This window comes from Cervus elaphus, chromosome 19 (genome assembly GCF_910594005.1).
Source record: "Cervus elaphus chromosome 19, mCerEla1.1, whole genome shotgun sequence".
NCBI classification, from domain to species: Eukaryota; Metazoa; Chordata; class Mammalia; order Artiodactyla; family Cervidae; genus Cervus; species Cervus elaphus.
The window spans coordinates 84,855,096-84,880,253 of NC_057833.1; the positions used below are offsets into that span (position 1 = coordinate 84,855,096).

Genomic DNA, 25,158 nt, shown 5'->3' on the forward strand with positions numbered 1-25,158 from the left:
AATATATTCTGAGACTGAACTCAAATACTACAAAAATGCATACTTAAAGAGCTCACAAGAAATGAGAGCTGCATCTAAAAATAAAAAGCAAGGAAATCATAACTACACGTCATTCCATGTCAATCATCTTCCCAATCCCTTCACATGGACTACCATTTATTTGTAAGAGAGACACGGAAAGCAAAAAAGATACTATAATTTTCTTTTTCTAACCACTGCTAAGCCTATTTATGAAGCAAAGTTTCCAAGACATTCTAATGTGTCAGTGAGCTTTTTAAAAGTATTAACAGTATTATAATTAACAAATACCTCATTATCAATAACCATTATAGAAACAAAGATGACAAGTAATATACATACTGGAGGCCGGCCAGGTCGACCTCTTTTTCTTTTTCCTTTGACCTCTGTTTCTTCAAGTTCGCTGCCAGCATCAGAATGGGCAGTAGTCTCATTAGTTGAATCTCTAGAAAATATGATACATTATTTTAGTGAAAAAATTAATAAATACATACCTATTAATAATACAATGAAGCTCTGTTCCTCTAGCTTTCTTACTGTTTGCTGTATGTACACATATAGCTGATTAAAAGTGGTTTATACTTTCATGTTCAGAAAAAATCTTTAGCAAATTCAAAATATTACCCTCCCGTGGGATGTTTCAAAAGAACAGCATGTATACTATCTATGGTGAAACAGATCACCAGCCCAGGTGGGATGCATGAGACAAGTGCTCGGGCCTGGTGCACTGGGAAGACCCAGAGGAATCGGGTGGAGAGGGAGGTGGGAGGGGAGATCGGGATGGGGAATACGTGTAAATCTATGGCTGATTCATGTCAATGTATGAAAAAACCCACTGGGAAAAAAAAAAAATATTACCCTCCCTGGTTAATATCACATAACAATGAATAAAATGATTTTCCAAACAGAGAAATACAGAAAAGAAATGACTGTGGAAATGGCAGCTGCTATAGAAAATATAAATGCAAAATACAACTGCAAAAGACTAATTCTTCAATATAAAAAAAATAAAGGCTTGGGAGGAACTTTACTCATTTCATAAAATAATGGAAAGTGTGTTAGTAAATGTTTAACAATGGCACTTCAAAAAATCTATGCACATAAGTCATTAGAAACAGTACCAATATAAAGGAAGTAGAGCACACAACTTACAAACAATAATAAAATGCACAATATTTTTTATTGTAAATTCTATCTAGTTCAGTCACTCAGTTGTGTCCGACTCTTTGCGACCCCATGAACCACAGCACGCCAGGCCTCCTTGCTTATCACCAACTCCCTAAATCCACCCAAACTCATGTCCATTGAGTCAGTGATGCCACCAACCATCTCATCCTCTGTCGTCCCCTTCTTCCCTGGCCTTCAATCTTTCCCAGCATCAGGGTCTTTTCAAATGAGTCAGCTCTTCGCAACAGGTGACCAACGTGTTGGAGTTTCAGCTTCAACATCAATCCTTCCAATGAACACCCAGGACTGATTTCCGTTAGGATGGACTGGTTGGATCTCCTTGCAGTCCAAGGGAATCTCAAGTCTTCTCCAACACCACAGTTCAAAATCAATTCTTCAGCGCTCAGCTTTCTTTATAGTCCAGTTCTCACATCCATACATGACCATTGGAAAAACCATTATAGACTTGACTAGACGGACCTTTGTTGGCAAAGTAATGTCTCTGCTTTTTAATATGCTGTCTAGGCTGGTCATAACTTTCCTTCCAAGGAGTAAGCGTCTTAATTTCATGGCTGCAATCACCATCTGCAGTGATTCTGGAGCCCAGAAAAATAAAATCAGCCACTTTTCCCACTTTTTCTCCATCTATTTCCCATGAAGTGATGGGACCAGATGCCATGATCTTAGTTTTCTGAATGTTGAGCTTTAAGTCAACTTTTTCACTCTCCTCTTTGACTTTCAGCAAGAGGCTCTTTAGTTCTTCTTAAATTTCTGCCATAAGGATGGTGTCATCTGCATATATGAGGTTATTGATATTTCTCCCAGCGTTCTTAATTCCAGCTTGTGCTTCCTCCAGCCCAGCATTTCTCATGATGTACTCTGCATGTAAGTTAAATAAGCAGGTTGACAATATACAGCCTTGATGTACCCCTTTTCCTATTTGGAACCAGTCTGTTGTTCCATGTCCAGTTCTAACTGTTGCTTCCTGACCTGCATACAGATTTCTCAAGAGGCAGGTCAGGTGGTCTGGTATTCCCATCTCTTTCAGAATTTTCCACAGCTTATTGTGATCCACACAGTCAAAGGCTTTGGCATAGTCAATAAAGCAGAAATAGGTGTTTTTCTGGAACTCTCTTGCCTTTTTGATGATCCAGTGGATGTTGGCAATTTGATCTCTGGTTCCTCTGCCTTTTTTAAAACCAGCTTGAACACCTGGAAGTTCACGGTTCACATATTGCTGAAGCCTGGTATGGAGAATTTTGAGCATCTGTCTAGTTAACAGATTCATATAAAATGATTTTAATAATTGTGTGAAACTCTTGTATCCCTAGCTAACCTACGGTTTCAGCTGATGAACGAACAGGCTTCTGCCGTGAAAGACAGTTGATACCTTTGTGCACTTTAATGAACAGAATGTAAAAGAAATGACAAAGCCATCTGTTGGAACGTCACTCATTGCTCAACGTTGTGAGCATCTTCTTTACTGAATTGCATATGTAATAGTTCTGGAACACTAGAAGCATATGTCTTCAAATCTTTGTGGTATCATAATATAATGACTAAAGACCTGATATTTATCTTTAAGTTTAATCTGCATTATTAACAATTTCTCCATCACTTTATTGAGTCCACAAACAACAAAACAATAAACTGAGTCCTCATTTGTAGTGTTTGCTGATTTTCATAAAGTGAATACTCTTACCACAACCAAATTCAAACTATCAAAGTGACATCACAAAATACAGAGTTGAGAAGTAATTAACAATAGTAGTACACTACTACAAAGTTATTTCCATCATACATGGAATAGATGTAAATAAAAACCTAGAGAGCATAGAAATTGGTAAGATGTAAAATAATTGGGAAGTGATGAGTTTTGAGCAATTACTTTTATTTTTAATAGGATTTATTTAATTTTAAGCTTGCATAATTTAACTTTCCATAAAAGTCATGTTATATATGGGCTTCCCAGGGCCGCCAGTGGTAAAGAATCCACCTGCAATGCAGGAGACATAAGAGACCCGGGTTTTATCCCTGGGTAGGGAAGACACCCTGGAGGAGGGCATGGAAACCCACTCCAGTCTTCAGGCCTGTAGAATTCCATGGACTGAGGAGTCTGGAAGGCTACAGCGATCCATAGGGTTGCAGAGAGTCAGATACAACTGAAGCAACTTAGCACGCACACATGCATGCATGTTATACTTAACAAGGTCACAAAATTCCTGGAAATTTAATATTCAGCTCTCCAGGCCAATACAGACTGGCCCTAGCATGGCATTAAAAACACATGGATGATATTAACAAAAATATCTTCACTGAATTCTGTATTACTCACTGTATCTGTATAAAACTGCAAATAAGAGGAAGGGTACAAAGCAAATGGTAAACTCAACTCACAACTTAGTATTTCTGAAACTGCTCCACTGAAGGCTCTTAGTTCCATTCTCTTTGTTTTGATCCCTTGAAGATCTCATTAGTATCTGGCTCTTCTCCCTTTAAACTAACCTCTCTTGGAGATCTCATCCAATTGATATGGAACTTTTATGCAAATGACTTCAGTATATTATCACTAGACCTATCTGTAATTCAAGATTTTCAACTGCATGTGTAACATACTTCTTTGCATACCATCGCAAATTCACCAAATAACACACATAAAATTAAGTCTAATTATGACTTAATTCTAGCTCTCTACTCACAGCAATATCACTAAATAACTAATTTATTAATACCCAAATTTGCACTGTTTTATAAACTTATTATTGTCACCATTACCCTGTCTTATTCAAACCTACAACCACATCAGTCTTCCTCTTAGGCCATCAGTTAAAAATCCTCCTGAGTCATCCTCTATATACTAATTTCGTCTCTCATTCTTTTTATGATTACTACCATAATCACAACTTCTTGAATTAATCACAACTTATCTTTCTGCTTCTAACATTTCCCTGTCCAAGCCACTCTACACACTACTGTCACTAATATTCTCATTATCACGTTCCTTCTTTGTCTGCAAACCCTCAAAGGCAACTTGGTATTTAAAACTATAAATAATACTGATCTAGCCCAAGGGTCAGGAAACATTTTCTTTAAGGGCTATACAGTAAATATTTTAGGCTGAATGGTATGAAGTTCTCTGTATCTGATACTCAACTTGCATGAATATGGCCATTCATAATACATAAGTGAATGGATATTGCTGTGGTCCAATAATATTTATAAAAACAGGTTTCTGAAACAGTATCAGTAGTCTTTCAATCACTGATTTAATTAAGAATAATAAATCATATGCTTCTTCTCCTCACTATAATCCAAACAGACCATTTAGTATACACTGTGTGCCGGTTTACAGACATTACCTATGCACAAAACCTTATTAAGACAACATACTGATGTCTCAGTTTTACAGATGAGGAAATGTAAGATCTCAAAAGCTGACAATCCTGTTCATATTCATACAGCTATTAAGTGGTAGGGTCCACTTAGATCTCAAGGTAAATGCGAATTCTCTATCTCTAAGGCAGGATAGCAGAATGCAAATAGTATGTTTAGTATTTCTCTTATGTGAACAGAATACACTAGTACTTTTGATGCTTACAGAAATCTCCAGGCAACTACAAAAGCAAATTTGTTTCAAGGATACAAAATGTGTCCCATTAGTGAAATTAATTTATCCTTCAGCAATAGTTCACTGACAACAGAAAAAAGTACAATTGTTTTTTAATTCTTCACACTTCAGCCAGCTTAAAAGATGAAAGCTATTACCAACAAACAACTAACATACTTCAATCAGTATATGTATCTTATTTATTAGAATACATGATATAAAAATGTTTTTTAATTTCAAGCAAGATATAAGAATACAAGGAAGAGTTTCACTCCACTATACCCTAACACTGAATTTCAATCTGCAGAACAAGATTATCAAGTTTTATCAATACTGTCATGAATACTTATGTTCTGGCATAAATATACATAAATACAAAGCAATGTCTATATAATTTTTTAAACTTAAATTAATATGAATTTTCCTACAAAGGATTCCTAAATGTTACTCGATAATATGTTCCTTCTCTGTGAGTACTTAGACTGTCTCCAGTTTCTAACCACTACAAACAGAGGTGAAACAACTGTCCGTGCACGTTAACTCTTATTACACATCAACAAATACCTCTCTAGAATAGACACAGAAAGCTGGATCAAGGGCTATGCAAATTCAAACTTCAACCAAATTGCTCTACCAAAAAGCCTGCAAATGAATACTGGACATGAATAAAGAGAATACAAAAATCAGATTCAACCTTATAAAGTCATTCTTTTTAATTTCCTGAAAACTCTCTAAATTCTGTTTTACTCTTTCCAGTTTCCACTGTAATCATTTTAGCTCAAGTTATTATCTCTGGCCTCGACACCACAACACCTTTCTCCAAATAAGACTCCTCGTTTCTCCTGTTGCCTTTTCCAATCAAATCACTATACTGTGTGCTAAGAATGCTATTCATAGTATATGTCTTATTCCATCTTTCTCGTGATTAAAACTCTATGATGATGTCCTTCTACTTCCAGGGGAAAACAACCTCAAAATTCTTAATTTAAGACTTAGCAGGTCCTATACAATACAGCCCTACTCTACTTGCAAGCCATATCTCACGCCATTCTCCATCTTTCATCCTGAAAAAAGAAAAATCACAGCTTTATTTCATTCCCTCAAACACAATGTGATTCCGCCTATCACAATTCCTCTACCTCCCTACACTTCTTCCTTAGAAAAGTAGACTACTTCAAGGCATGTATTAAAATTCTAATAAATCCTCTAGCTTACCTTCAAAGAACCAATGGCAGTTTAAATCTATATGATTGTGATTATTTGATTAATATATATCTATATAAGCTTCATGGCAGCAAGGACAGAGTGAGTCTTTTCCACTTGTTCATTCTCAAAGCCCAGCACAGCTCTACTACATCATTTGGTGGAAATTGGCAATATTTAATAATGTTTAATTAATAGCAAAGCTTGCCTGGTGGTTCAGACAGTAAAGAATCTCCCTGCAATGCAAGAGACTAGGGTTTGATCCCTGGGTCAGGAAGATCCCCTGGAGAAGGGAATGGCTGGCCACTCCATTATTCTTGCCTGCAGAATCCCCTAGACAGAGGAGCCTGGAGGGTTACAGAGAACTGAGCAATTAACACTTTCATATTTAAACAAATGAAGCAGGGTAGGTATTGATGGCTTTTAGCATGTAAAGTAATTTGGATAGCATTCTGTCTTAAAACTCTGGAGGAAAAACGGAAGGACAGGAGACCAACTGGAAAGAGACTACAGTTTCTTAGAAAAAACACATATAAATGATCTAAAACTATAAAAATATATAAATAATTATGTAAACTGTTGGTCACTTTCATTATATCTAAACTGCTATTATCGTACACGATCAGAGTATACAGATTCCTACATTGGAGCTTAATGAAACCTATAAAGGGAAAAGTATTTGCCATTACACGATCTCACTTCACAGAGAATCGAAATCAAATTCTAGATGTGTCCTATAACTCCAACAAAATCTAATTAGATGTCACCAGAAATGCCAAGGACTCATCAATTACAATATCAATCTCAGGGAAAAGAAGTTCTGGCATGGGGTGAGAGGATGATATGGGACAGAGGTCTACAAACTCTTGTCTATAAATAGCCAAACGAAATATTTCTGTTTGCAGGTTAATTTTTTCTCTAGCACATAAACAATTCTGCAAAGGAGTCAGTGTGATTTTCTTTCATTAACACTTTATTTACAAAAGAAGTTGGCATGTCAAACCAGCCCACAGTCATCATTTCTGCTGAATACTAAAATAAGACAGTAACTTTTTTGTTCAGTAACAGGGACATTACATACTGACATTACAATGCAAGGGCTATAGATGGATATAATAATTATACCCTCTAATAGTTCTTTTACTTCAAGCATATTCCCCAACTATCAAAGAACACATTTCATGTCTCAGTAATAAAAGCTTTTTGATACAGAAAAGTGTTACATGCATTTAAAAAAATAAAAAGCTGTAATACTTACTGTAACACTGGTAACTCTGAAGTAATCATTGCTGCAAAGATCTGTCCACAATGCAGCAAAAGAATCAAGTGTTGTACAACTCAAAACTTTCAAAATAACCTCAAAGGTAATCCTGTTAATTAAAAAAGAAAGAAAGAAATTATTTTTCCAGTTTACTGATGTATAGTTGACAAACTCTAAGACAGTTACAGCAAGATAATTTGATATATGGACACACAGTGAAGGGCTTCCCTCATTGAGTTAATATATCCACCATCTCACATATTTTCTCTTTGTTTGCCCCAAACATTTAATAAATTCTACTCTCTTAGCAAATTTCAATTATACAAGAAAGTGTTATCAACTACAGTCACCTTATTATATATTAGACCTTCAGGCCCTATTCATTTAGAACAAAGTTTGTACTCTTTCACCCAATCGCTCCCTATTTCTACCACTTTGCCCTTGGCAACTACTTTTTCCACTACTTTTTCCACTACTTTTTCCATGAATCTTCCCGCTCTATAGATATCACATATAAGTGATTTCATGTGATATTTGCCTTTCTCTAATGCTAATTTCATTAGTATAATGCCCTCCAGGTTAATCCAAGTTGTCTAATGATCAGTTTTGTTATTTTTTTTGAAGACTGAGTAATATTCCACTGTGTGTACCAAGAGACAACAAGGTTTGCTCTATCCGTTAAGTCCATGGACACATAAAGCTGTTTCCATATTTTGGTTTTGGTAAATAATGCTGCTGTAGTTCAGTTCAGCTGCTCAGCCGTGTTCACATCTCTGCAACCCCATAAACCACAGCAGGCCAGGCCTCCCTGTTCATCACAAACTCCCAGAGTCCACCCAAACCCATGTCCATTGAGTCAGTTATGCCATCCAGCCATCTCATCCTCTGTTGTCCCCTTCTCCTCCTGCCCCCAATCCCTCCCAGCATCAGGGTCTTTTCCAATGAGTCAGCTCTTCGCATCAAGTGGCCAAAGTACTGGAGTATCAGCTTCAGCATCAGTCCTTCCAATGAACACCCAGGACTGTTCAAAAGCATCAATTCTTCGGCGCTCAGCTTTCTTTATAGTCCAACTCTCACATCCACACATGACCACTGGAAAAACCATAGCCTTGACTAGACGGACCTTTGTGGACAAAGTAATGTCTCTGCTTTTTAATACGCGCAGCCGAGAGGAGCTAGCTCATGTCCGATGTCAGGGGCGGCGGCCGAGAGGAGCTACCCCACGTCCAAAGTAAGGAGCAGCAGATGCACTTTGCTGGAGCAGCCATGAAGAGATTCCCCACATCCAAGGTAAGAGAAACCCAAGTAAGACGGTAGGCACTGAGAGAAGGCATCAGAGGGCAGACAGACTGAGACCAGAATCACAGACAACCAGCCAATCTGATCACATGGACCACAGCCTTGTCTAACTCAATAAAACTAAGCCATGCGGTGTGGGGCCACCCAAGACAGACGGGTCATGGTGGAGAGGTCTGACAGAATGTGGTCCACTGGAGAAGGGAATGGCAAACCACTTCAGTATTCTTGCCTTAAGAACCCCAAGAACAGTACAAAAAGGCAAAAAGATAGGACACTGAAAGATGAACTCCCCAGGTCGGTAGGTGCCCAATATGATACTGGAGATAAGTGCAGAAATAACTCCAGAAAGAATAAAGGGATAGAGCCAAAGCAAAAACAACACCCAACTGTGGATGGGACTGGGGATAGAAGCAAGGTTCGATGCTATAAAGAGCAGTATTGCATAGGAACTTGGAATGTGAGGTCCATGAATCAAGGCAAATTGAAATGCTGCTGTAAGCGTGGGATAAACACATCTATGTGTTTGGGATAATGATTTCATTTATCGTGGATATATACTGAGAAGTGGGATTGCTACATAATATTACATATAATATATAATACAACAGTCTTATTTTTAATTATTTGTTTTCTAAAGATTGTACCAAATTACATTTCCACCAACACTGAACAAGGCTTCTGTTCTGTCTGTATCCTCAACGAGAATATCTCTCTTAGCTTTTTGAGCAAAGACATCCTGACATAGATGTGAAGGGATACATCATTATGGCTCTGATTTTCATTTCCCTGAAGATTAGTGATGTTGAGTACCTGTTCATGTAGATTTTGGTTATCTGTATATATTCTTCAGAAAAATGTCTATTTAGGTCCTCTGAAAACTACTTTAGAAAAACATGAGTATGCCAGAATACACAGACTACAATCAATAGTACTACCAACTACCAGTACTACCAATAATCACACTCCTTTGTATTTACCCAGATAAACTAAAAATTTATGTCTACATAAAGGCCAGCACAAAGGTATTTACAACAGTTTTATTCAAAACTGCCAAAACAGAAGAAAGGTATAATTTAAGAGGTGAATGAACAAATAAACTGTGGTACACAGAAAACACTGAATATTACTTAACACTTAAAAGTAATGAGCTATCTAACCAGGAGAGGACATGGAGGAAGCTCAAATACCTACTACTAACTAAAAGAAGCCAATGTGAAACAGCTACACCCTATATGATTTGAATGACATAGCATTTTGGAAAAGGTAAAACTATGAGGACAGTAATAATATCAGGGATAGCCAAACATTATTGGATAGGGAAGATGAACAAGTAAGACCAAAAGATTTTTAGGGCACAGAAGCTATTTTGTATGATACTAGAATCATGGGTACATCTAAACTGAACATTTAAAACAAAACCCATAGAATATATAACACAAAGAGGGAATCCTAATGTAAACTACAAACACTGGGTGATAATGACATGTCAACATAGGTTCACTGATTGTAACAGATGGATCACTGTGATGTGGGATGTTAATAGTGGAAGAGGTTATATGTATGTGGGAACAAGAGTTATGGGGGATCTCTCTAACTTCTATTCAATTCTGCTGTGAACCTAAAACTTATCTTAAAACTAAAGTTTATTAAACAAAAACAAAGTAGCGGAGTGAGACAAAACAGGGCATCCAAGACAGGCCATGACACAATACCTAACAGAATAACACATAACTAGAATTCAGAAGGAGAGAGAAACATCAAGGCAAAAACAAACATCTGAAGAGGTAGCAAAGAGCTTTCCAAAAGTAATGTGAGATTTTAAAACACAGAAGAAAGATCAGAGAATTCCCATGAATATTCTAAAATATAAATATTGGTAAATATGAAGAAAATTTGAAAGGAAACAAAAGAAACATAATTCCTCACATACAGAGAAAAAACAAAAAATTATGATCAGATTTCTTGGTAGAAACTATGTAAGCTGGTTAAATAGGTCCATTCTAAAAGAAATCAATCCTGAATACTCATTGGAAGGACTGATGCTGAAGCTGAAGCTCCAATTCTTTGGCCACCTGCTGCAAAGCCAACTCACTGGAAAAGACCCTGATGCTGAGAAAGAGAGAAGGCAGGAGAAGGGGATGATAGAGGATGATGGTTGGACGGCATCACTGACTCAACAGACATGAGTCTGAGCAAACCCCAGGAGATAGTGAAGGACAGGGAAGCCTGGAGTGCTGGGGTCCATGGGATCAGTCACTCAGTTGTATCTGACTCATTATGACCCCATGGACTGCAGCATGCCAGGTTTCCCTGTCCATCACCAACTCCAACAATGTAAGCTGAAAGACAGAGAAGCACTGTTTGAAATGTGAAGTGGAAAAAATCATGAAAATTGAATTATCAATCTTTCAAAAACAAAAGAAAGAAATGATGTCATGGAAAATGGAGGACTAGGAAACCTCAAAAATTAGGCCCTCCAGTAAAGGAACTTTTGTTGTTTTTTAGTTATTAAATGAAGTCCAGCTTTTTGGGGAACCCATGAACTATAGACCACCCGGTTCCTCTGTCCATGGGATTTCCCAAGCAAGAATACTGGAGTGGCTTGCCATTTCCTTCTCCAGGGGAATTTTCCTGACCCAGGGATCAAACCCACATCCTCTATATTGGCAGGTGGATTCTTTACCATTGAACCACCAGGGAAGCCAGAAACAACTCTTAGTTTGGCCAAAAAACAACAAAGCTCATCTCTTATGAACATCTGGAATCTTATAAAAGTTTATGATAAAGAGAGGAGTGCCTAAAAGACGTCTATTATACTTGATAAGAGACCACAGTAGTATTTTTGCTTACTCATATGCCAACTCCATAGCCCACAAGGACAGCAGACCAAGTTACGGGTGTGGCTCGCTAGTGCCCAAGAGAACACCATGGACCTGTTCTCTAAAACTGCAGCAGAGTGTTTGGAAGAGCTTCCTTTTTCTTTTCTTGGAGAAACTATTATCTTTCAAAAGCATTTAAACACACAGTGATACAAGTAGCTGTCTGGGGCAAGAGAGTGGATTGCATAAGCATTAAACAATCTAAAAGCCTTAAATTAAAAGAGGGGGAGGAGAAAGCTATGTGGGGAGTAAGTACTTTAAAGAGGTATCACATATGCAAGGAAATGGAGAGTACTACACGAATGCTCAGGGTTGGATGGATTCTCAGAGAAGAACTACGGAGTACAGGCTTTCAATTCTAGGTGATCTTTGCTCTCCATGCAAGCACAAAGTGAATACCAAGACAAAGCTGTAGGCAGCCTGCCTAATTTTTGAAGAAGTACCTCAGCTAACAATCTGCCAAAAAAAGACCCAGAAATTACTTGTTTCCATTAGCAAAAGAAATCTGGAAGATCACCACTGAATAAGACAACAAAATTTTAGGACCCACACATGACAAAGAATACAGTCCTTGCAAAAACAGGTTAGCAAAGCAAATTCTAAGAGATGACTATAGCCCTCGAAAAGACAACAGTAAACCATGAGGAGGAGAGAACCTAGTGTCCAATGTTACAACACTGGACATACTGAAAGTGTCCAGTTTTTCATAACATCAAAAATTCAAAAGGCATACAAAAAATATGAAATGATGGCCCATCACCAGAAAAAAAAAAAATTCACAGAAATCATCTCCATCTAAGCTCAGATATTGAACTGAGACTTCCAGAAGTAGATAAACAAAGACAGACAAGAAAGAATATCTGAAGATACATGGCAAAAACTTAACCTATTTTAAATACATAAATCTACACAATTAGTAAGATAAATGAACTCTGGGAAGAAGAAATTCAAAAGAGAGTCACAAAGAGATATAGAGAATAAACTATTAATAGTAGTTACCAGTGGGAAACGGTGAAGGGTGGTAATATAGGGATGGGGGAGTGAGAGAAACAAACTACTGGGTGTAAGATACGTTTAAACATGTATTAAAAAACATGAGGAATATTGCTAACATTTTATAATAACTGTAAATAGAAAGTAATCTTTTTAAAGTCACACAGATACAAACCATAGTTGGCTCTTGAACAACAACAAGATTAGGGGAACTGACTTCCTGCACATTCAAAAGCTTCATATATAATTTCGCAGTTGGCTGGCCATATCCATGATTCTGTATCAGTGCTCAACCAATCAGATTGTGATGTACTTTAGTATTTACTGAAAAACATCTGTTTAATTAAGAGTGAACAAGTGCAGTTCAAACCTACTTGATTCAGAAGTCAATTGTACAGTCAAACTGTAAAAGCCAGATTAATGAAAGAATCTTAAACAAAGAACAAAAACAAACAAGCTGACCACATACAAGTAATCCACAGAAACCACAGAAAACCAATAAGACTAACATTCAATTTCTCATTAAGTACAGAAGCCAGAAAGCATTAGAATGACATATCTAAAATGCTAAAAGAAAACTGTTAAAACAATAATTCTATACCCAGCAAACTATCACTCGAGGATGACAGAGAAATTAAGACATTCCTAGAAAAATAAAAACTGAAGAAGCTTGTTGCTAGACCTGCAATGCCTTACAAGAAATAATAAAGGAAGTCCCTTATGCAGAAATGAAAGAACAATAAACAGTAACTTGAAGCCACACATAAAAAAAAACAGAAAACACTGGAAAAATGAACTAAAAGGCAAATACAGAAGCCAACATCATTTGTTTTTGGTTTGTAATTCCCATATTTGTTTCCTTTATGATTTAAAAGAAAAAAAATAAAATAGTATTTATACATCTATGTTAATACACAATGTAGATACAGTTGACTTTCCAACTAAAGTATAATTGATTTACAATACCATGTTTGTTTCAGGTATACAGCAAAGTGACTCAATTATACCATTTTACCAGATTATTTTCTGTAACAGGTAAGATATTACAGCTTTGTAGTAGAGTCTGAATTTTGAAAGAGCTATGCTTTGTTCTTTTTCCTCAGGATTGCTTCAGCAATTCTGGGTCTTCTGCAGTTCCATATACATTTTAGGACAACTTTTTCTAGCTTTATGAAAACTGCCATGGATATTTTGATACAAGTTACATTAAATCTGTAGACTGCTTTGTCCAAAATGTATGGACATTTTAACAATATAAATTCTTCCAAGATTACGGAAGATCTAATTTTTTTAATGAAAAGATATAACAATAATATAAGTGAGGGATGGGGACAGAAGCAAGATTTTACAAGTTATGATAGGTATACCTCATTTTATTGCACTTTGAAGATACTGCTTTTTTTTTTTTTTTACTAATTTAAGGTTTTGTGGAAACCCTGAGAGTCTATCACTGCTATTCTTCCAATAGCAGTTGCTATGTCTATTGTGTCACATTTTGGTAACTCTATCAATACTTCAAACTTTTGATTATTATCATGATGTGTTATGGTGATCTGTGATCACCAAGGTCACTTTCATAACTGTTTTCAGGTGCTGTGAATGACACCCACATAAGCCAAAGAACATAGTCAACGAATATTGTCTATATTATGACTGCTCCACTGAACAGCCGTTCCTCTCTCTCTCCCCCTCTCTGTGGACCTATTCCTTGATATGTAATAATACTGAAATTAGGCCAATTAATAAACCTACAAGAGCCACTATGTGTTCAACTCAAAGGAAGAATTGTATGTCTCTCACTTTCAATCAAAACCTAGTTGTGATTAAGCTTAACGAAGAAGGAATGTTGAAAGCTCAGAGTGATCAAAAGCAAGGTCTCTTGCACAAAGCAGTCAGTCAAATTGTGAATTCAAAGAAAGGGTTCTTGAAGAAAATTGAAAATGCTATCCTAAAAAACACAAGAATGATAAGGAAACAAAACAGCCTACTGGTGATAGAAAGTCTTAGTGATCTCAATAAAAGATCAAATCAGTTACAACTTTCTCTTAAGCCAAGACTAATTTTAAAAAGGCCCTAACTCTCTTAATTCTATAAAGGCTAAGAGAATTGAAGAAGCTGCAATAAAAAAGTCTGAAGCTAGCAGAGGTTGGTACATGACACTTAAGGAAAGAAGCTGTCTCCTTAACATAAAAGTTCAAGGTAAAGCAGCAAATGCTGATGCAGAAGTTGCACCAAATTAACTAGAAGATCTAGTTAAAACAATTAAGGTATTTACAATAAACTGGATTTCAAAGTCAAACTCCCTGGGGGTTCTCAGTCCCTTTGCCAGATCCCCAGGTGGAGAAATCTGTTGTGGGGCCTAGAACATTCGCAACAGTGCAAGAACTTCTTTGGTATAATTGTTCTCTAGTTTCTGGGTCACCTGCTCTGTGGCTCTGTAGTGGGGATAATGGCGATCTCCTCCAAGAGGACTTATGCCACTTGCCGCACCTCCCAGAATTATCCCAGCAGATTGCCACTTCTGACGCATGCCTCCGCAAAAGACATTCAAACACAGAAAGGCAAGTCTGGCTCAGCCTCTTGTGGAAATCACAGCTCCTTTCCCTGGCCCTGGGGCACACTGGGTTTTGTTTGCACCCTCCAAGAGTCTCTGGATGGCATGAGGTTTGATATTTTAAATGTGACTGCACCCTCTTACCATCTTGTTGTGGCGTCCTTTGCCCTTGTACATGGGGTATCTTTTCTTGGGGGGGGGGGGGGGTCTAACATTCTCCTGTCAATGGTTGTTCAGCAGCTAATAAACAGAGTGCCTGAAGAACTATGGATGGAGGATCAAATGTTCTACAGGAGGTAGTGATCAAAATCATCCCCAAGAAAAAGAAATGCAAAAAGGCAAAATGGTTGTCTGAGGAGGCCTTACAAATAGCTGAGAAGAGAAACAAAAGGCAAAGGAGAAAAGGAAAGATATATCCATCAGAATACAGAATTCCAAAGAACAGCAACGAAACATAAGAAAGCCTTCCTAAGTGATCAATGCAAAGAAATACAGGAAAACAATATAGGAAAGACTAAAGATCTCTTCAAGAAAATTAGAGATACCAAGGGAATATTTCATGCAAAGACAGGCACAATAAAGGAAAGAAACAGTATAGATGTAACAGACACAGAAGATATTAAGAAGATGGTGGCAAGAATACACAGAAGAACTATACAAAAAAAAAGTTCTTAATGATCCAGATAACCACAATGGTGTGATCAATCACTCACCTGCAGCCCGACATTCTGCAATGTGAAGTCAACTGGGCCTTAGGAAGCATTACTATGAAAAAAAAGCTAATGAAGGTGATAGAATTCAAGAAGAGCTACTGCAAATCCTAAAAGATTATGCTGTCAAAGTGCTGCACTTAATATCCCAGCAAATCTGGAAAACTCAGCAGTGGCCACAGGACTTGAAAAGGACAGTTTTCATTCCAAACCCAAAAGAAGGCAATGCGAAAGAATGTTCAAACTACCAAACAACTGCATTCTTTTCACATGCTAGCAAATTAATGCTCAAAATCCTTCAAACTAGGCTTCAACAGTATTCGAACCAAGAGCTCCCGGATGTACAAGCAGGATTTAGAAAAGGCAGAGGAACCAGAGATGGAATTGCAAACATCCATTGCATCATAGAAAAAGCAAGAGATTTCCAGAGAAAACATCTACTTGTGCTTCACTGACTACACCAAAGCCTTTGACTGTGTGGATCACAACAAATTGTGGAAAATTCTCAAAGAGATGGGAATACCAGACCACCTGCCTCCTGAGAAATCTGTATGCAGGTCAAGAAGCAACAGTCAGAACCAGACAAAACAATGGACTGGTTCCAAATTGGGAAAGGAGTATGTCAAGGTTGTCTACTGTCACCATGCTTATTTAACTTAATGCGAAGTACATTATGCGAAATGCCAGGCTGGATGATGCACAAGCTGGAATCAAGATTGCCAGGAGAAATATCAATAAACTCAGATATGCAGATGACACTACCCTTATAGCACAGAGCAAAGAGGAACTAAAGAGCCTCTTGATGAGGGTGAAAAGGAAGAGCGATAAAACTGACTTAAAACTCAACATTCAAAAAACAAAGATCATGGCATCTGGTCCCATCACTCCATTGCAAATAGATGGGGAAACAATGGAAACAGTGACAGGCTTTACTTTCCTGGGCTCCAAAATCACTGCAGATAGTGACTGCAGCCATGAAATTAAAAGAGACCTGCTCCTTGGAAGAAAAGCTATGACAAACCTAGACAATATATTAAAAAGCAGAGACATCACTCTGTCGACAAAGGCACATCTAGCCAAATCTACAGTTTTTCCAGTAGTCATGTATGGATATGAAAGCTAGACCATAAAGAAGGCTGTGCACCAAAGAATTGATACTTTTGAACTGTGGTGCTGGAGAAGACTCTTGAGAGTCCCTTGAACAGCAAGGAGATCCAACCAGTCCCTAAAGGAGATCAGTCCTGAATATTCACTAGAGGGACTGATGCTGAAGCTGATGCTCCAGTACCTTGGCCACCTTAAGGGAAGAGCAGACTCATTGAAAAAGACCCTGATGCTGGGAAATATTGAAGGCAGGAGGAGAAGGGGACGACAGAGGATGAGATGGCTGGAATTCAATGGACATGAGTTTGAGCCAACTCCAGGAGATGGTGAAGGACAGGGAACCCTGGTGTCCTGCAGTCCATGGAATTGCAAAGACTCGGCCATAACTGAGTGACTGAACAAGAAAACTAAACAAAAGTTTCTCAATGTAGACAAAATAGTATTACACCAGAAGAAGATGCCATTGAGAACTTTCACAGGTATAAGGAGAAGTCAGTGCCTGGCTTCAAAGTTTCAAAAAAACAAGCACACTTTCCTGACAGGGTCTAATGCAACTAGTGACTTTAAATTGAAGCCAGTGTTCATTTACTATTCCAAAAATCACAGAGCCCTTAAGAATTACACTGTTATCTATTCTGCCTGTGCTATAGAAATGGAAAAACAAAGCCTGGTTGACAGTACATCAAGTTTGGAACACTGTTTAGTAAATGCTTTAAGCCTACTCTTGAGATCTACTGCTCAGAGAAAAAAAAAGATTCAAATATTACTTACTACTCGTTGACAATGCACCTGATCACCGAAGAGCTCTGCTAAAGATGCACAGTGAGACATATGCCATTTTCACATCTCCTGACACAGAATCCATCCTGCAGCCCACAAGGAGTTATTTCACTCTTCAAGTTTTTTAGTTAAGAAATACCTATTATAAGATTGTAGCTGCCATAGACAGCGATTTCTCTGATGAACCTGGATGAGGTCAGATGAAAACCAGGAAAAGGTTCATTCATTCAAAATGGTATTTACTAGATACCATTAGTGATGTTCATGATTCATTGAAAACGTCAAAGTATCAACAAGAGTTTGCAAACAGTTGTTTTCAACACTCACAGATGACTCTGAGGGATTCAAGTCTTTAGTGTGGGAAAGAACTGCTGGTGTAGTGAGTGAAATAGCAATGAACTAAAATTAGAAGTGGAGTCTGAATATGTGACTGCATTGCCACAAATCTCATGATATACACTAACAAAGGAGATGCTTCTTGTGTATGAGCAAACAAAGTACTTTCTTGAGATGAAACCTGTAACTGCTGAAGATGCTGAGCAGATGCTGAAATGACAATAAAGAGTTTAGAACATTATGAAAACCTAAGTGATAAAGCAGCGGCAAGTTTGGGAGGGCTCACTCCAATTTTTTTAAAAAGTTCTATTGTGGGTAAAATACTATCAAACAGCACTGCATGCTATAGAGAAATCATTCATAAATGGAAGAGTCCACCAATGTGGCAAACTTCACTGTTGCCTTATTTTAAGAAACTGCCACCATCACTCTATCCTTTGGAAATAACCACCCTAATCATTCAGCAGCAATCAACACTGAGGCATGACCCTCTTTCAGCAAAAAGACCACAAATAGCTGAAGGCTCAGATGATGGCTAGCATGCCTTCGCAATAAAGTGTTTTTATATATGTAAATAAAGGTATGTACATCATTTAAGACATAGTAACACTGAATACTTAACAAGCTATAGTTTAGACCAAATATAACTGGAAAACTGAAAAACTCAAAGTGACTCACCTAATTTTATTGTGCTATTTGCTTTACTGTGGTGCTCTAGAACCAAACCCGCAATATATTTGAAGTATACCCAAATGTATAAATAAAAAGTCAAGTTACTACCGTTTCGAACTAAATTGATAAAACATATCATGATCACCAGTGTAATTGAAAGTGAAATTTTTTAAAATGAAAAAGGTACACTAGAAGATCAAACACAAAGGAAGGCAGTGATGGAGAAATTAAGCAACAAAGAAGGTCACTGCAGTAGTGTTTACAATAGCCGAAACACTGTTGTTCAGTTGCTAAGTTGTGTCTAACTTTGTGACCCCATGGACTGCAGCACGGCTGGCTTCCCTGTCCTCCACTATCTCCAGGAGTTTGTTCAAACTCATGTCCACTGAGTCGATGATGCCACGCAACATCTCATTCTCTGTAGCACCCCCTTCTTCTGTCCTCAATCTTTCCCAGCATCAGGGTCTTTTCCATGAGTTGGCTCTTTGCATCACGTGGCCAAAGTATTGGAACAACAGCTTCAGCATCAGTCCTTTCGATGAATATTTGGGTTTGATTTCCTACAGGATAGATTGGTTTGAACTCCTTGCTGCCCAAAAGACTCTCAAGAGTCTTTTACAGTCCCATAATTCTAAACCATCAATTCTTCAGCATTCAGTCCTCTTTATGGTCCAACTTTCACATCAATACATGACTACTGGAAAAACCACAGCTTTGACCATACAGGCCTTTGTCAGCAAAGTGATGTCTCTGCTTTTCAATATGCAGTCTAGGTTTTTTTTTTTTAGCGGGGGGCCTCCAAAATCACTGCAGATGGTAAATGCAGCCATGAATTAAAAGATGCTTGCTCCTTGGAAAATAAGTTATGACCAACCTAGACAGCATATTAAAAAGCAGAGAAATTACTTTGCCAACAAAGGTCCGTCGAGTCAAAGCTATGGTTTTTCCAATAGTCATTACATTTGCGAGAGTTAGACTATAAAGAAAGCTGACTGCCGAAGAGTTGATGATTTTGAACTATGGTGTTGGAGAAGACTCTTGAGAGTCATTTGGACTGCAAGGAGATCCAACCAGTCCATCCTAAAAGAAATCAGTCCTGAATATTCATCGGAAAGACTGGTGCTGAGGCTGAAACTGTAATACTTTGGCCACCTGATGTGAAGAACTGACTCATTGGAAAAGACCCTGATGCTGGGAACGATTGAAGTCAGGAGGAGAAGGGGACAACACAGGATGAGATGGTTGGATGGCATCACTGACTCGATGGACATGAGTTTGAGTAAATTCCGGGAGTTGGTGATGGACAGGGTGGCCTGGCATGCTGCAGTCCATGGGGCTGCAAAGAGGTGGACACGACTGAGCAACTGAACTGAACTGGAAAAACCACAGCTTTGACTATACGGACCTTTGTCAGCAAAGTGGTATCTCTGCTTTTTAATACACTGTCTAGGTTTGTCATAGCTTTCTCTATAAGGAGTAAGAGCTTTTTAATTTCGTGGCTGCAGTCACTGTCCACAGTGATTTTGGAGCCCAGTGGAAAATGTACTGTTTGCACTTGTTTCTCCACCTATTTGCAATGAAGTGATGGGATCAGATGCCGTGATCTTAGTCTTTTGCATGCTGAGTTTTAAGCCAGGTTTTTCACTCTCTTTTTTCACCCTCATCAAAAGGCCCTTTAGTTCTTCTCTGCTTTCTGCCATTAGAATAGTACCATCTGCATATCTAAGATTGTTGGTATTTTTCCTGGCAATGTTGATTCCGGCTTGTGATTCCTCTAGCCCTGAATTTCACATGATTATTCTGCATGTAAGTTAAAAAGGCAGGGTGACAACATACAGCCTTGAGGTACTCCCTGACCCATTTTGAACCAGCCAAACCAGCCAAGACATAGAGGCAACCTAAATGTCCACTGGCTGAGGAATGGATAAAGAAAATGTGGTGTGTGTATATATATATATGTACATATATATATATATATATACACATATATATATACACACATGTGTATATATACATATATATATACACACACACCATATATATATATACACACAATGTAGTATTACTAAGCCATTAAAAAGAACGAAATAACGCCATTTGCAACAACATGGATGGACCTACAAAGTGTCATACTGAGTGAACGAAGTCACACAGAAATATTATATAACATCCTTTATATATGGAATCTAAAAAGAAATGATACAAATGAACTAACTTACAAAACAGATACTCACAGACTTAGAGAACAAATTTCTCATTGCCAGGGTGGAGATGGGAGAAAGGGATAATTACGGAGTTTGGGATGGACATGTACACACTGCTATATTTAAAATGCATAACTGACAAGGACCTACTGTATAGCACATGGAACTCTACTTAAATGTTATGTGCCAGCTTGGATGGGAGGAGGGTTTGGGGGAGAACAGAAACATGTATATGTATGGCTAAGTCCCTTTGCTGTTCACCTGAAAATAACACACTACTGTTTGTTAATCAGCTACAGCCCAATAAAAAGTTAAAGAAAAATGAAGATATAAGACAAGCAGGAAAGAAAAACAAAGCAAAGTGTCAAAAGTCTTTACTTATCAAGCATGCATGCTCAGTCACTCAGTCGTGTCGGACTCTTTGCAACCCCATGGACGACTGCAGCCATAGTTGGTGACTTCAATACACCACTTTCAAAATAAAAAAACCAAGATCCAGACATAAGATTAAAAAGGAAATAGAGGACCTGAACAACAGATACCATAAATCAAACAGACCTAATAGACGTGTAAGGAACACTCCACCCAAAAAGAGAATACACCTTTTTCTCAAGTTCACATACAACATTCTACAGCATAGCTGATTAAGCCACAAAAAAGTCCCAGCAACTTTTAAAAGCTTGAAATCATACAGACTGTATTCTTAGAGCAGAAAGAAAAGGAAGTAGAAATCAGTAACAGAAGAGAAACTGGAAAATCTGCAAATATGTGGAAACTAAACAGCATACTCTTAAATTACTGAGTTAAAGAAGAAATGACAAATTAGAATACTATGAGGCTAGTGAAAACAAAGACACTGTATGTCAAAATTTATGAGACACACCAAAAGGAGTGCTCAGAAGGAAATATAACTGTAAACGCCCATGTTTAAAAAAAAGTGCATCAATTCAATAACCTAACTTTCTACCTTCAGTTCAGTTCAGTTCCATTCAGTCGCTCAGTCGTGTCCAACTCTGCGACCCCATGAATAGCAGCACACCAAGCCTCCCTGTCCATCACCAACTCCCGGAGTTTACTCAAACCCATGTCCATCAAGTCGATGATGCCATCCAGCCATCTCATCCTCTCTTGTCCCCTTCTCCTACTGCCCCCAATCCCTTCCAGAATCAGCGTCTTTTCCAATGAGTCTACCTTAATGAGGAGCAAATTAAACCTATGTGCGTACTATGTCGTTGCAGTCATGTCTGACTCTTTGCGACCCAATGGACTGTAGTCCGCCAGGCTCCTCTGTCCATGAGATTTTACAGGCAAGAATACTGGAGTGGGTTGCCATGCCCCGCTCCAGAGGATCTTCCTGACTCAGGCACCAACCTGCATCTCTCATGCCACCTGCACTGGCAGGTTCTAGCGCCACCTGGGAAGCCCAAAGCAAACCTAACGGCAGCAAAAGTTATGAAATAATAAACATAAAAGAAGAAATAAACAAGAGTAGAGAAATAATAGAATTTATAAGGATAAAATTTGACTTTTTTTTAACGTATTGACATTACTGACAACTTTCAGACTCAGTAAGTAAAAAAGAGAGAAGATGCAAATAACCACACTCGTCAATTAAAGCAGGAAGAGAAGCAGGTTCCCGCAGCAAGCCACTGCTGATCCACGCCTCCAACCTCTCTGACACCTGCAGTTCCCTCACCAGGGACCAAACCCATGGCCCTGGCAGTGGGAATATGGGACCCTAACCACTGGACCACCAGAGAATTCCCTCTAATGGAACACTTCCATATCAAGTATTTCAAATTAATGAAGTTCTAACTTCATGAAAGTGTGTGCATTATCAAAGTTGTCATCATGCAGCCAGCGTGTAGAACCCTAAATGGAACTTAGGGTTCAACGGAACTGAACTCAGCCAGGAATTCAACCTACATGAAGACTCAACGTCAGGACCTCTACCTGTCATTGAGCCTACAGGAGCCCCACCCTGCCATCCTGGTCTGAGCCCCATGCCACCTGGCTCCTAAGCCCTGTGCAGCTGCCCTGGGTGAAGAGATACGAGCTCCTGCCACAGCTACATGGCCTTTGTTCAGACGACTGAAGCAAACAAGCAGATGGTAGAACATCTGAGGGACAGGACACACTGATATGATGCTCATTCTCTGTCTGCCTTTGAGGACAAGTTGGGACCAGTAAGACCCAACCCTGGATAGGCCACTGATGCTGGAGACTGTGGCTTGGAGGTTTTGAATACTCCTAGGGGTTCTGCTCCTGAGGGCTGAAGGGATCATGTCTCCATTTAGGGAATACCAGCAACATTCAGGAAAGCTCTGCACTGGGGTTTTTCAAACTTTGGTGTGTATCAGAATTATCTGAAAGTCTTGTTGGAATACAACTGCTGGATCCCATCCCCAGGGTCTGATTCAATAGGTATGGGGTATAGCTCAAGAATCTACATTTCTTTTTTTTTTTTCAGCCATGCCATGTAGTTTGCTGCATCTGTTCCCTGACCAGGGATTGAACCCGTGCCCTTGGCAGTAAGAACAGAGAGTCCTAACCACTGGACTTCCAGGGAATTTCCAAGAATCCGCATTTCTAACTGTGCCCAGGTGATACTAACATTGCTGGTGGGGAACCATACTTTGAGAATTACTTCTATAGAGCCTGCAAGTGTTTCCTAACAGGATCTGATTAAAGGAATTTTAAATTTATATATTTATTTATTTATAAATTTCCACCTTTCTTAAATTTCTAGAATTAAAAACCTTACAGAAATAAAAAAGATTATAAGATAATAGGAAAAAATTGTATGCCAATAAACTGCATAATCTATATTAAATGGCTCAAGGAAAAGTAAAAAAATTAGAACAAACCTGTAACATTCAGAGAATCAGCTATTAAAACCTCCCAACAAAAAAGTCCAGAATCAGATGGTCACACTAGTGAATTCTACAAGCAATTTAAAGAAATAACACTGATCATTCTCAAAGTCTTCCTAAAAATATACAAGGAAGATTTCCTAACTCAATCTATGAAGCCAGCATTTCTTCTGTATAAAAGACAAAGACAGCACCCCCCCACAAAATAAAACCTACAGAACAATTTCTCCTATAAATATAAATGCAAAAATTTTCAAATAGCAAACATACAACTACATATTAAACATAATATATACCATGGGCAAGGGAGGTTTACCCAAGAATGCCAAAGTTGTTCAACATTAGAAAATCAATGTAATAAGATACATTATTAAAAAGTAAAAAAGAACCACAAAATCATCTCAAATTAAGACAAAAAGCATTTGACAAACTCTCAAGGGACAATGAAGAACCAAAACATTCGGTCATGATAAAAACATTAAAAAAACTAGGAAATTGAATGGAACTTTCTTAATAAATGGCATTTACGAAAAACACGTAACTAAGTTCACACTCTGTTGAACGACTAAAATAAAAGCTATCCCCCCTAAAATCAAGAAGTCAACAATGTCCATTTTACCATGGTTTTCAACAAATTAGTGTATGTTGAAGCAGAGCAACTATGCAAGAAAGAGACATATATCACATCCAAGTAGGAAAAGAAGTGAAACTATCTTTATTCAGAGATGACATAATCCTTTATATATAGAAAATCTTAAAGAATCAACAATAGCCAAATGCTAGTTGAAAATGGCATCAGTGACTCAACTGACATGAGTCTGAGCAACCTCCTGGAGATAGTGAATGATAGGGAAGCCTGGTGGGCTGCAGCCCATGGGGCTGCAAAGAGTTGGAGACAACTAAGTGACAGAACAAGTTGGAAAAAACTTGTAGGTGGAAAATAACATACAAAAATGAATTGTTTCTTTCTCAGAACTAATAAGTTTAACAATGTTAGAAGATAAAAGAAATCAACCACAAAACACTGTTTTTGTACAGCGACCATTAAAAAAAATGAAAGGGAAGAAAATTACATTTACAGTTGCATTAGAATAAATGAAACATTTTAAAGAGAAATTTAACCAAGGTAAAAGATTTGTTCACAGATGGGAAGACAATATTATAAGGATGTCACTGGGTATTCAAAACAATCTACAGATTCAATACTGTAATTATCAAAATTTTAATCCTTTTATACAGAAAATCTCATCCAAAATTCTTATGGAATCTCATGGAAAGGACTTTTAAAAGCCAAAATGATCTTGGAAAGAGAGACCAAAGTTGGAAGTCTCACACTTCTAGAGTTCAAAACTCACCACAAAGTGACAGTAATCAAAACACTGTGATACAGCTATACAGACAAACATAAAAACCAGAAGAAAAGCGCTTCCAGAAATAAACCCTCACGTATTTGGTCAAATGGATTCTGGCAAGCAAACCAAGATCATGCAAATAAGGG

General features: G+C 38.0%; 1 protein-coding gene across 1 annotated transcript in view; it reads right to left on the reverse strand.

The window, feature by feature from the left end:
* STAG1 (stromal antigen 1) overlaps positions 1 to 25,158 on the reverse strand; it is a 499,198-nt gene that overhangs the window by 351,891 nt on the left and 122,149 nt on the right. Inside the window, exons 2-3 of the mRNA XM_043874053.1 lie at positions 7,254 to 7,365; positions 361 to 463 (exon numbers count right to left, since the gene is read on the reverse strand). Of these exons, the coding sequence (XP_043729988.1) occupies positions 361 to 463; positions 7,254 to 7,282 (132 nt within the window). The 5' untranslated portion in view covers positions 7,283 to 7,365. The remainder of the gene's footprint in view (positions 1 to 360; positions 464 to 7,253; positions 7,366 to 25,158) is intronic.